This window comes from Sitophilus oryzae, unplaced genomic scaffold (genome assembly GCF_002938485.1).
Source record: "Sitophilus oryzae breed Bouriz unplaced genomic scaffold, Soryzae_2.0 scaffold_41_pilon_pilon, whole genome shotgun sequence".
Classification (NCBI taxonomy): domain Eukaryota; kingdom Metazoa; phylum Arthropoda; class Insecta; order Coleoptera; family Curculionidae; genus Sitophilus; species Sitophilus oryzae.
Genome location: NW_022146996.1, coordinates 4911628 through 4925636, shown reverse-complemented (window position 1 = coordinate 4925636; position 14009 = coordinate 4911628). Strand labels below are relative to the sequence as shown.

Genomic DNA, 14009 nt, shown 5'->3' with positions numbered 1-14009 from the left:
AGTAATTGCCAAGGAAAAATAATATGCCTTTTTAATGACGGCGATATTTTAACAATAGCCCAACTTTAACATGTGTGTTGATGGGGACCAACAGCAAAGGCATCCTTTATAATGCTAAAATTGCTGTAAATCGTTACTGGCTACTGTCTTCTTCAAAAGCGAATATCTCCAGTAGAAATAAAGTTATTGAGATGAATCATTAAAACTCAGGAAAATTTTAAGGTGTCCATTTTTCGTACCGGTCAATGTAGTTGGATTAAACCATTATAATTTTGTTTTCTTTTTTGTTTCTGATGACGGGGGAAGATATGCACCTGAAACTTTAACAATTTTGATTCGTTAAGCAAATGTAATTACGAGTAAACAGCCACTTAGTAGATGGTTTCCGTGGGATCCTGGCATTTTAGTAAGACTTTAACACCCTGTAACTACGAAACAAAGTAGAATCGGACCTATGTTGATATGAAAAATAAATCTTATTTTTACGTGAAGAATCTCCCACAAGAGATGGCACATGTTTTTTAAAACTCCCTGTATACGTATAACGTATAACTGATCAAACTTCATTTATTTTCATGGCGTATGATGAAACCAAACTAAAGGTGTCAAGCTTGGAAATTACGATCCTCATATAATTTTATATATAAAATATCAGCGATTTTCACTAAACGTGTCACACCCTGTATAAGAACGACTGGACCGATTTTAATGATCTTTGATTTGTTGGATTCGTATCCGCCCCGAATAGCAGAATCACTACTAAAATATCAGAAAAATTCCCAGAAAAAAATTATACAAAACGTTTATTTTTAAATAAATTAGGTTGGATCTCCGCCATCTTCCGCAATTCAGAGCTTACATCGCATTTATATTTTAGAGCTTATTTGCAGTAATTGATGTCCACATTGCATATCACTGACTTTCTAGACATTAATGGGAACTGAATATAATTTCAATGGAAAATAGCATATTAAAATTTGGAACTCGCACTTCACTTCACTTCATTTCACTTCAGTTCATGTCACTTTCAGACGGTACTAATCTTTCCAGATCAGCTAGTTTAGTATAATATAGTATGCTCTAAAATTAATTTTCTAGAATGGACAGAACTGTTTTATTGTCTGATAAAAAGATACAGAAATGCAGACATCACAAATATCTATTTCTAATAGGAACCAATCTAGCGAAAACATGTTCCGTATACGGTCATTAGAACCTATCAAAAAAAACTTCGCCATCAAATCCGCTGCTTTTTCCCATCGGCTGCGGCACCGAACAGCTCATCCAAAAGAATCAAGAGTTCGCTTTAAGCACAGTCGAACGACTTCCCAATATAATGGTGATTAAGGCGGATGTAAACTTTCAAAAGCAATATAGGCTCCAATATTGCGTAAAAAGCAAACGTAGCTGTTTGTTCGCGTCAGTTTCCTTCCTTCATCTTCCACCAGTGGCGTTCAGATACTGTTTGGAATAGCGTAAGATGAGTATAATGACAAAATTAAACTCCATTTATATGTATTTTTGTGCATTAATCGGAGTTTTTTCGGTGGGTCTCATTTTATAGTTTTCTCTTGATAACCCACACATATCATTTGCTAAAATTAGCTTGATTTTTAAATCACAGAGTTAACCGTTACCGTGATTTTTTATAGTGATTAAATCACAATGCACATATCGCTCGATTGCTATTTCCCAGCCGTCTTTGACGCCTTTTTTTTCGATCGTACGGTACTTAGTTATGTATTAATTATTTCTTAGTTCACGTGTTCACGATGACTCTAATGCGAATCATCCTCCATTTGCACGCCACTGTCGTCTTCGTTTCTACGTCCTTTTTTATTTCCTTTTGGAAAAGTTACTTTTCAGTCGTTTTCTTTTACGAGCTTAATGATGGGGATGAAGCTGTAGGAAATTACGTTTTTATAAACTTTCTTGCATATTTCTTTCAAAGTATATGTTTATTCGTTAAAAAACTAGAAGTGATAAAACATTTTAACCTATAAAATGTGGAATACATATACTTTAATTTTCGTAATAGATTATATAGATTATGTTGATTATACAGGGCGGGTCTTAAATAAGTGCAAATATTTTCAGGGCTGGTAAATCTCGATAAAAGAAACTTAATTTATAAACGATAAAAGAAAAACGAGTTATTCAAGTTTTGAAAATTAAAAAAATATATTTATTTTTAAAAAAATTTGAGAGTTACCTACCGGATTTTTTCTGTAATTTCATCCCTTTTAGTAACGTTGCCATATAGAGGAAAGCTTTAACCATGGTAATATCAGAGACTAAGAAATCATACCGTAGGAAAATTTGCGGTGAACAGGCAGTTCCAAAAAGAATGCACGATTTTCAACATATTTTTTGGGAAAAAGTTCATAGACGTATTTCTGAGGTCGAAATATACCACCCTTTAAAAATATTTGCACTTATTTAAGACTCACCCTGTATATTATGTATTTATATTATTAATCGATATTTTTTATTTACAGGGACCAAAGTAAATGTGGCCAAATACACTAGCTACTGGGTAAGTTTCATAATAATAAAATATCCAATGAAATATTGTTAGGCCAGTACATTTTTTTGATAGATTAAAATGCAAGGTTATAAAAAAATATATTCTTGAAAAATTTGAAGTTCTTAAACCTTATTTCTAAATATTCTAAGTTTGATTTCCTTGGGATCTAGGTTCGGGAACACGCTGATTAGGTTTTCATTTGGTTTAAATGAAAATGTTAATAAATTTCGGGTTAAGAATAATAACTTTATAAAATATTATGTGGTTTAATCATTTACAAATTTATATTGTTTGATTAATTATATCAATGTTGTATTATGTTATGTGTGCGTGATAATTTTAAATGTAATTTTGGATATTAATTAATATTCGACACCTTTTTTGTTATGACATAACACTGATGAAGGGATGAAAGCTATAATGTTAGCCGAAACGTTTGTTTTTTAAAACCAAATAAAGATATTTAAACCAAATGAAAACCTAATCAGCGTTTCCCGAACATAAATCCCAAGAAAATCAAACTTGAAAAATATACCGTGCTGGCAACTGTTACTTTTGGGTCGGCATTTACATGTGTGGAAGTAAATCGCATAGGGATCTTATTAAGACGGAGTGAGAGAAATGCGACCGACCGACGCGACGCGACGCGCGACGGTGTGCTGTTGCGGCGTTGCCGATACGCCTTTCCCTATCAAGAAAAGTAAAATCACGATCGCAAACCGCTTATTTTTAAAAGATTCTTTTTTCAAGAGATAACTAGATAAAATCATTAGACATGTTTCTGAGCATCTGAAATGGAATTATAGGGATATCGTTAGGGTGTCATTTATAACGAGATGATGTTTTCTCGAGATGACGTAATCGCGATAATTTAAAACTCAACTTTTTAACACATAACAGGCCTCAACCGCTTTAGATATTGAAACTTTTTTTTATTTTCAAGATCGGATATTTTACAATATGTTTACATAAGAAAATTCGATAATGTTGTTTTTTCCATTCAAAAATTGTAAACAATCTAACCATTTACTTTTAGAGCATAGCAATTTTCAGCAATTGTGTAATTTTTTTATTGATAAAGATTTTCACATACTGTCTACAAAGAAAATACAGCAGAAATATTAACGTATAAAAGTTTTTGAAAAAACTACAATCTATTATTTCTAATAGATTTCGAGATATCGATTTTTGAATTCAGAGTTCTAATAGCGCGACCACTATCGAACACGCACTCAATTCCACTTATTTTTACCAAAAATGCAAGTGTTTCTAGCTTGCACTTAAAAAAATTCAAGCTATAGGGAAAATTACAACGACTCGTTAATAAATAAACAAAAAATCAAGTATCACGAGACGTAATTAAATCGTGAAGCTGAACGCATGACGTACACCTTTCCCTAGAACTTTAAGTACTGACAAAGGTATTGATTGGGTCGACCGGTCAACTGCGACAAATCTGCTATATCCCCTTCAACGTCTCTTAGCGATGTGCACAGTTTCTCGGTTTATTTCATACGTTTGGCAACGTGTTTACTGTCCTCTCTTTGTTCAGTACATTATAAACGCAATGTACTCTTCTTACATACGGAAATCTCGACCCAAGACTAACCTTTGCCAGCCCTTATTATAACTATTTCAATACACCAATATTCAGTTTTTTTATTTTCAAGTAAGATGAAAATTTAAAAAGAATCCATCTCAATGGTTTTCGAAAAACGTTCATATAAAAAATATACAAATAAGATTAACCTGCCTATATTAATTATGTAAACAAATACTTGAGTAAAATTGCCTTCTTATAAAAGAAGAAAAAATAACTTAATCATCTCAATCAAATTTTAGTAGACTATACATAGGTATACAAAGTAATTTAGATTTAAGACCAAAGTATTTTAATTAGTAGTAAACCAAACCAATATTGCATTAAACATTAATTCTAAAATTGACAATGGCAAACCACATCGAGTATAGCCTAGTTTAACCTTTCAAACAGTTCCGTTAGAATTCGGTTATATGTATATTAGTCGGGTTTATTATACAGGGTGAGTTTCATACGATCTTCTCTATGGGTATCTCGGAAACTACTGGAGATAGAGAGTCGATTAAATGGGGAAAGAACTGCAGTTTTGTGGGATCATAAATGTGCGCTTTTCAGATTTTTGAAAAAGTTTGTGGCTTACCAGATATTTCGAAAAAAAAATCGGCTATTTTAAAAATTGTCCCTAATTCCATTATAAGCTATTTTAGACAAAAAGTTTTCAGATAAAAGTTGTAGATAATTACATCCTTAATGAGATTGTGTCCTCTGTTTTTTTCTAAAGCCTGTCATTTTTGACATATAACATAAACATATATTTTTTTAAATGGAAACCATAGTTGGCGATGACTTCATAAAAAGCGCAATTTTTTAAAAACCAACGCTAAATAACCAAACCATACGCTAAATAAATAAAATGTTTTTTTTTTCAAAAAATTACAGAGTTATATTACAATTTCACTTAGTTAGCCATGGGAACAAGTTCAATCGCCGTTGCTTTCAGAAATGTGAAGCTGTCACATCCAAACTTTGTAAATTAAAATAAACAAAAATTGTAAATATGAAATTTTCAAATGAGGAAATGAAGAAAAGCGTGTAGATATTCGCGCATCAATACAGTGGTTCCAGCATGACTTTCATTATGTCCCCCCCCCCCCGTAATGAAAGAAATGTTAAAAATTATTTATATCATAATTATGCGAACTCAGGGATAGGAAGAGGTGGACCAATTGCATGAACCTCCTCGAACACCTGATCTATCCATTTTAGATTTTTTATGCGGTATGGTTAACAATCATACGGTTACTAGTGAAAATAGAAGGGTGCGATTTGCACAAAACTGTACCAATTTTTTTCAGACGGAAGAAGCGGTAACCAAAATTTTCATAGCCCTCTTCGTTTCTGAGCTAGAGGGTTTTTTTGAAAAAATTTGCAATTTGGAACACGCCCGTATCTCTGTAAAATGAACTAAAAAAAAATGTAGATATGAACTAAAGTTATGTTTTCTTAAATGGAACACCCTGTACACTTGGTATCGCTGGCAGTCGTTAGCTCAGCCTTACGGCAGTTGTCTATAATTATAAGTTGACTATAAGCTTGTCTATAATTATTTATAATATAACGTAAATAGGCAGTCTTCTTCGCAGTCATTGTAGCTTGTCAGTAAAATGATATTTTGGCAGTACATATAGGGACATTTTTTACCCAGATAAGATACCCTTCGCTGATAACAAACATCACAAACACATATATGAGATGTCGCCTACGATACGAATAGAGCATGCCACTGGAATAAGAACACCTATTTCATTCATTTCCATGTTAATTGTATTTTTTAACCAAACTAACACTCGCTTTTGTACATAAACGCAAACTTTTTATTAGAGACACCCTTATTTAACTCATTTTCTGTTGTCAAGTTTAAAATCCACTACAAATAATTACACAGCCGGTGCACTTTTCATCAAAGCATCAATTTCCATTTAGACGCCCACAGATTTAAGCCGATTTCCATCGTTTTTCTTTAGTCGGACTGCCGGAAACTGTGCCCTAAAGAGGGCGTTTCCTAGATACGGAGCATTATCTGTGCCCCTTTGGGGAGTAGACTGGGGCTGGAGGGTGCCTCTTTACAACCGCGAATGCACGTGCGGCGCACGTTACGCTAATGATTTTTGATGAGCCGATTAATTTGTTTACTTGCGCATTAGTTATGCCCAATTGAAACGAGTAAACGAGGATAATACCGGCCTGAATGCGTATGTAACTTTAACGTTTTGCCGCTCTCGGTATATAATTGAGGCAATTATTTAGTCTCTTGTGTAGAATACCTCCTTGTTATATACGTTAAACAAAACTGTTATATCTAACTTTTAATTGTCATTATTTTCTGTTTTGCATAAGGCATTAAAACTTTCTTTATCTACGTCAGTGAGTTAAGAAGCTCTTAACTCACGCATTTTCATTCCGCACTCCTTGTTTAGATGACTACCAAGGAGAAAAAAATATTTTGTAAAACATTTGTTTTGCACCAAATACCAACTAAATACAAATAAACTATTGACAATAATTATAAAAACATGAAAACTTATTTATTATATATGTTAATGATACAGTTTGAACAATCTTTCAAGTAAATTCCTGATGAAGCATATATATTCATTTTAATAGATATCATAGTGCGTATCATTGAATAGAAAGGCCAAAGAGACGAAGGCTTATAGTCGCGGATAAATTGGAAAAATATGTTATGAGTACCTCACACTTTTTTTCATTTCCATAGTAGTGTACTTTTTTTTCGGTGCACCGTTTTTCATACTTGGAGTATGTATATTCATACTTCTGTTTCGATCTTGCTGGAAGCAATCCAGAAATGGCTCTGAATGCCTCTTCTTCAATGTCAGAGGGAATACTTTCCAAATCGCTCATTTTTTTAAACTAGTGACGAAAGAGTGACATCAATATTATGTACTGTCGTATTGACATTACCATGCATGGTGTTATTTGAACAAAGATATTAAGGTAATTGGTTTTTAAGATAGGTATATAGTTAAGTTAGACGGTGCCCGGTGGCGTAGAGGTACAGGCTCTCGTCTACCAGTCTCAAGGTAGTGGGCTCGAATCCTACACCCGGCATTTCATCAGCCGACTATTTTTATTAAAATAAAAATAGTTTGGGTGCCTAGGCCGACTCAGCCTTAAATGAGTACTTGGGATCCTGAGGTAATAATAGACGGTTGAAGCCTAGTGCTAGCCATTACCTTCCTTTATACCAAACGGCTCTAGCATGGCAAGCTGTACCTTGCTACTCCCAAAGCGTTAAATGCTATATACGGGAGCTATTATTATTATTATATATTATATATAGTTAAGTACAATAAATTTTAAAATTCATTGTGTGTTTTTATAGTTAGACGTAGATAAAATATTGTACAATACACGCGACTTAACTCCATTAAAATACTTGTGTGGTTACACAACTCGTGCTACGCACTCGTTGTGCAACTTTCACATGCTATTTTAGTTATGATTTAGTTAGTGATGCTATTAACTCACTTCTATAGTAAATATCTAATAAAGTTCTTTAAATACCTATAATCAAATTGTGAATTACTTTAGGAGTGTCTTCAGAAAGAAGAATCTAGAAGTTTTTACTCAGAAAAAAGGAATATGGGGGAATAGCAGTGCTCCCGCCAAGTTGAGCACAGGCGTGTCATAACCACGGCCACAACTGTGGCCGTATGGCCGTACCATACTTTAATCAAAGTCATTTTTGACCCTTTTTTAACTTTGTTGTGAATACAGTGTGAATACAGCAAGATTCTTAATTTTTAGTGATTAAGAGGACATGCAATACGCTATATTGCCAATATATAATTTACTATATCTTATAGATTATGAGTTTTCCAGTCAAATTTCTTAATTCCACTAAGGTACTCCAAAGAAGACCTTCAAATATTGAATTTAAATTAGCGTTTAGCCTATAAAGTAGTGTAAAGGACGGAAAAAATAAAAAAAACCCTATATCATTATTCACTGAATGAAACATAATGACTATTGAAAGTCTACTGCCTGTCTAGTCAGTTACAGGTAGTGTTTATAATCTAGTCGACAAGAAGTTGCAAAAATGGGTTTTTATATTGCTTCGATTTCTATTTTTTAGTGATTCTCCGTTTTTTTTTAATTTTCACTGCTTTATAATATGTCTTGATTTAAAAACTGAATGTCTGAAGGCAAATTTTCAGCCAAGTGTTTACGGTTTTCGTTTTATTATTTTAATTTTTGATTGTTATTATTAGTTTGATAACTGAGAGGCTTAAATTATTTTATTAATTGACTAGAGGCTTAATTGATTTATTTACCTACTGATATTATTTTGAAAGATATATCACCACAGAAAAAAAGAACGACCTTATAAAAAGAAACGATATCCCAACAAATAAATAAAATGTAAAAAATCATCTCGAAATGCGGCTCTTCGACTACAGAAAGTTGAGAGATCTCACGTAAAACCAAGTTAGTTAGTGTCTATAGAAACATCTATTCAATAAGTTTGTTATAAATTTTTATCTAATCAGTTACCTATCAACATTTATAGTTACTATCAATATTAAATATACATTAATACAGTCACTAAATATATGTATACATATTCTTAGATCTTTCTATCAGGGTCTATTTTTCATCTGGTCGGGCCCTAAGGCCCAAGCAAAAATTCGGGCGTTCTTTTCCAATAAAATTAAAAACTTCAAGAAATAATGAATGTTTTACAGCCTTTGTCGGGCCCTCCAGACCGCTATGGGCCTTATAGTAAAATAGGCCCTGCTTTCTATGATATTAATATATAATCTCTAGAAAGATAAATAATCTTTCTATAATAATTGTTATAATGACTTGACTGGTTAAACTACTAAGTAAACCTGAAATTAGTGGAATATGTTTCCATGCAATTGTCTTTATAATATATATAATTAATATTGAAATAGAGATGTGTTATACATTATAATATTAATAAATGTCAACATAAATATTGGGAGATGATAATCGAGAGACTTTAATATCAAAAAGCGCAGATCATATTGCGAAAATCTAAATGTATCTAACTACGACATAGATTTAATCATATACTGGTAATGTTAACATGGTTAGCGAAAAAGGCGTGCAAAAGCAAAGTGTTGAAGTGTTTCAACAACTAGTGTTTTATTTTCATTTTTTTATTTTCAAAAATTAGTGTTTTATTTTGCTGTTCTAACACCAAAGGCACCCCGCAAGTGTAATAAAATAATAGATTCTCCTTCTCTGTAGCAACGAAAACTTAAGGTACCAAAGCTAGGATAAGTTTTCTTGATTGCATAAGGTAAATTTACCTGTTTCCTTTAGTTAATACCTCTTTACTCACCCTTACCGAGAATTTAGAGACCCTTTAAACCCATCCCATTCGAAGTCTCCGTGGGTTCAATTAGTTTAATCTGTTTGTTTTGTCGCCGGCCATGGAAAACATTTACTCCAAAGGTAGCTTTTTGAAGAAATTAATACGAAAACCCTTTTCTATGGAGGCCCATGTCATCACAATATCGGAGAGGCTCGACCAAAGGGTTCCGACCAAGGGCTTAGTAGGAAACAAACTTTGTAGACAGCATGGCTCCATTTAGAGTTTTTTCGTCGGTAAGGATTATCTTTTGAACGAAGAAAATCCCGTACAAAAGGGCCGATGGTACCGAAAAATTAAATAAGGTCGTTTTTTTCTTCTGGACTTTCGTAACAAAGATGGGTTTTGGTTGTGTAAAGGGAAGAATGGTTGTGTTTATTTCATGCATGAATCAGAAAGAAAACGTACCTATTAAGATGTATTTAGAAAGGCATTCATTACTGGAAAATTTATAAATAAGATTGTTAAAATAAGAGTGTAACTATGCTTTGAAGCTATTGAAAAACGTTTTAATTTAGCTATGTACTTTAATGAAATAAAATATATAATTGTAAACACATAAATAAATATATGATGCCGATGCCACAAAAACTTTTTGATTTGATTTCAAACTTCTTTCCTCAAATTTTAAACTTGTGCTACGCTAAGACATTTTTGTAGAGTATTAAGTGTTAACTCTTGTGGTACGAAGAGTACATCTTTACTTATTTTTTTCTGCAAATTTATTCTTATACTCCAATTCTTTGAGTTTTTGTTCTTGTTCGATCAGTTCAATATTTTGTGATTCAAGTAGGTCATTTACATCTTCCTGATGCAAATCATTAAAATCTTTTCGAGGTAACGACTTTCCTAACCTAACCTAACACCTGCGAGTAGAAGAATTTCTGGCCATATACGGCGAATATCTATGTTGCGGCTTCTCATCGTTTATCATCATCATCATCATTTAGCTTATTCCCTCCATTGCTGAACAAAAGCCTCCCTCTACTCTAGCCATATATTTCTATTTTGTGCCACTTGAATCCAATTTCCAGACAATGGACTAGGAACTCGTCCTCTGCTTCTATAGGCTTTGTTTCTCGGTCGTCATTCTGCAAGTCTCTTTGTCCACCGTCCATCTGTCATCCTAGCTACACGTGCTGCCCAATTCCATTTAAGATGTAGAATGAAGAATGTTTAGGTAGGGGCTTAATTACCGCGACCTTACAGATCTATTGTGTGTTCCCCTTTCTTGAGTTATAGCGGGTTATAACTCATCATACAGTCTCAAGGCTTTGACAAAAGCCAGTATCTGAGACGGCTCCACATAGATCAGCTCTCCATCTTCGACATCAACCGTACCAAAGTTTATGGCAAGAACGGTTATCGTCTCGACGCACTCAGTGATAAGGTGTACTGGCATTTCCCCATTTTTCCCGCAGAACCTGCATTCGCCGTTCTGTCTCAGCTTCAATCTACTGAGGTGTTCTTTGAACGTCCTTTTAGAAACCCCATGACAATCCAAAGATTGTTCTTACTTAAATCAAGGAAAATCTTTTATTTTTCTCGGTCGTAAGTTCTGAGGAACTTTTTCTACTGACTTACACCATACCAGGTTACGGATGGAGTCCTCCAGGTTCTTCAGTTCCACTTTAAGATGGTTTTCGCTTGGAAAGCAGAACGGTTCCGGTTCACTTAGTGGAGTGTTCGCCCCTTTTCTATCTAAATCGTTTGCTTTGTCATTATCTTCTTAAGAAAAGTCTCAAAAGTCTCCCAGAGTGGAAGGAATTTATTTTCTTTGTCTAGTATGTTTACCTTCTCCAGGCATTCTTTGACCAACTTCGAATTGATAGTTACTGACTTGATCGCTTTTAGTACTGCTTGACTATCGGATAAGATGGTTATATCCTGTTTTCGATAGTTCCTATCTAAGATAAATTGTACGCATCTTTCGATAGCGTACGTTACTGCCTGAAGTGTGCTGGGGTAGGTGCCTATTGGTTCAAAGTATTTAGTTTTCGGCCCAAATACTCCGATCCCTGTCCCTACATTGGAAGCGTCCCAAGTTGTGGATAAGACATGTAAAATTAATCGGTATGAAAAACAAAATTTGGACACTTTAAACGATAATAGGGAATACATAAAAAGAAAGACAAAAGACCAATCTTATAATAGGGAATACATAAAAAGAAAGACAAAAGACCAATCTTATTACATGTTTTTAGACGACTCTATTGCAAGTAAAATCTCTTGCGAGACGACTCTATTGCAAGTAGTGACTAATCATAGGTCTTACTACCTTGTGGAGTTCCTTACGTTGTTTTAACAGCTATAGTTTTGGTGCCCATCTGAATCTCGGCTGTCCGTGTTGACACTATTTTCCAAAACCAGCGAATAATAGTTGTGCTTACCCCTATATTATTTCTAGAGATCTGACCACCTTGTGTGTACCGTATGATCGAAAAAAATCGGCGTCAGCGATGGCTATGAAATGAAGATCGCTGTCCTTTTGTATGTAAATTTATGGGAAATGTCATCGATCGTCATTTCCGAGCTAACGGGACGTCGTTTTTTTTTCGATTTCGATCATACGGTATATTGTCAAACGCCTCCGAAGTTTAAGAAAAACTTTAATGAGCAGCGTTTTTTAGACGTTGAGGAACCATCAAGATCTATGAAAGTACATGATCTTGAAACATTACATATTATGTTATTCTAATCTGTATATCTACAATAAATTAATATAGATAATACAAAAATCGGTAATGGGTAATACAAGAGAATTAATATTAATATTTAAAAAATAGGTATTTAAATTGTATTCTGGTTGTCTTGACTTGAGGAAAATTATATTGATTTAAGTCATTTTACGACTTAACTTGCATATTATCTTGATTTAAGTAAAAAAAGACTTAAATCAAAAAAAAGATTTAAATAACGTTATATTGATTTAAGTTTTTACAAAAATGACTTGACTTGAAAGGAAATGACTTAAGTCAAAGTCTTAAAACTTAAGTCATAGAACTCTATTTTGAAATTTACTTAAATCATTTTGATTTTAGAAATGACTTAAGACTTAAGGGTTCAAATGCCCTGACGACCAGGTCGCAGCCACTAGCATTTTATAACTGGTCGCAGCTGCGTTTCCTAATAACATAGAATCAAATACTGGTCGCTGCGACCTGGTCGCCAGTGCGTTTCAGTCCTAAGACTTAAGTCTTTTTAAAACTGATTTGTTGCAGTCCTGCATTAGAGTTGCATTCTTTTCCCTATTACCCTTCCTCTAGGTTAATATAGAAAAGAGTGCAACCCTAGTGTTGCATAAAATCGAAGGAAAAGAAAAACATACGATTACTTCCCCCATTCCGGCCGACCTTAGCATAACACTTAACGGCGAGAAACCCAAACATGTCCATCCGAAGCCACCCCACTTGCGGACAAATTGAGAGACGCGCCCTGCCCTTCGGGGGGGAGTCCCCACCTGCCGCCCGGAGAAGAAAAACGGCGCACGCCCTCGTTATCTCGGGTCGGCAGCGTAGCGGACGGCCGGGTGCAAACACAGATAAGGGCCGCCGAGTGGCCCTTTGGGTTCAATCGCCGTGCCGTCGACAAGACAACTCTATTAGCTGGGCGATGCCGCCGACGACGGCGACGGCTTGTTGCTGGAAGCTGACCGATAAGTAGCAGCAGAGATGGGGTAGGTTTTGTAGGAGGGGGATATGAAATGGTTAGGTAATGTACTACCGAAAATGTATGTTTTAAATTTGGACGGCTAATGTGTATCTATATCATAAAATTAAATGAAATCGATGATAGGTACACTATAAGTGGAATTAAATGAATTGGATTTTAATTTAAGAGTGGGTTTAATATTCTTAAATTATATTTCACCTTTAACACCCAATCTTTGTACTAGCCCTGGGTTCATAGGAAGAACTAGAATAGGTTCATCTGCGTGGTCTGTATTTTAATGCATGCTACAGAGATAATTATAAATGACCGGTTGACAGACAGAGAGGCAAAATAAAAAACGGCATACAGTGTTGCCGGTTTTTGTAGGAAAATGTGCGTAGAAAAAAATAACCTATTTTAAAAACTTTCATGGGAGATATACTACTGAAATGAAGATAATATATTTAAGATAAATATCATTTATTACAGCTGTAGTAAAATGAGGAATTAATTGCGAAAAATAAAGTTCTAACCTTAGATGCAACATTTTTCATAAAAAAATTGTGCGGTTTGAAATGTTGATGCAAAATCCGGCAATACCGCATAGAAGAAATGGATCAACCCAACTTTTCCATTAAGCTGTCCACATTACTGTCTTACAGTTAAAATCCAGACCACGGAGTTCCGATTAGCAGATCGGTATACTTGGTTCTCATCAGTTGGGACATCTTTGTAATTTTAGAGTATGTGCGATTAGTCTGCGGTAGAGCAATAGGACAGAATAGAAAGCCCTTGGGTGGGAGATATATTAGTATGGCATTGTATTGTTCAATTGTAGAATGTATGGAATCATGGCGATATTACTGATC

At 34.3% G+C, this 14009-nt stretch overlaps 1 protein-coding gene across 1 annotated transcript in view; it reads left to right on the top strand.

Moving 5' to 3' along the window:
- Nucleotides 1-14009, top strand: part of LOC115885763 (homeobox protein OTX1-like) — a 66136-nt gene that overhangs the window by 25838 nt on the left and 26289 nt on the right. Inside the window, exon 2 of the mRNA XM_030904773.1 lies at nucleotides 2499-2536. Coding sequence (XP_030760633.1) covers nucleotides 2511-2536 — 26 coding nt within the window. The 5' untranslated portion in view covers nucleotides 2499-2510. The remainder of the gene's footprint in view (nucleotides 1-2498; nucleotides 2537-14009) is intronic.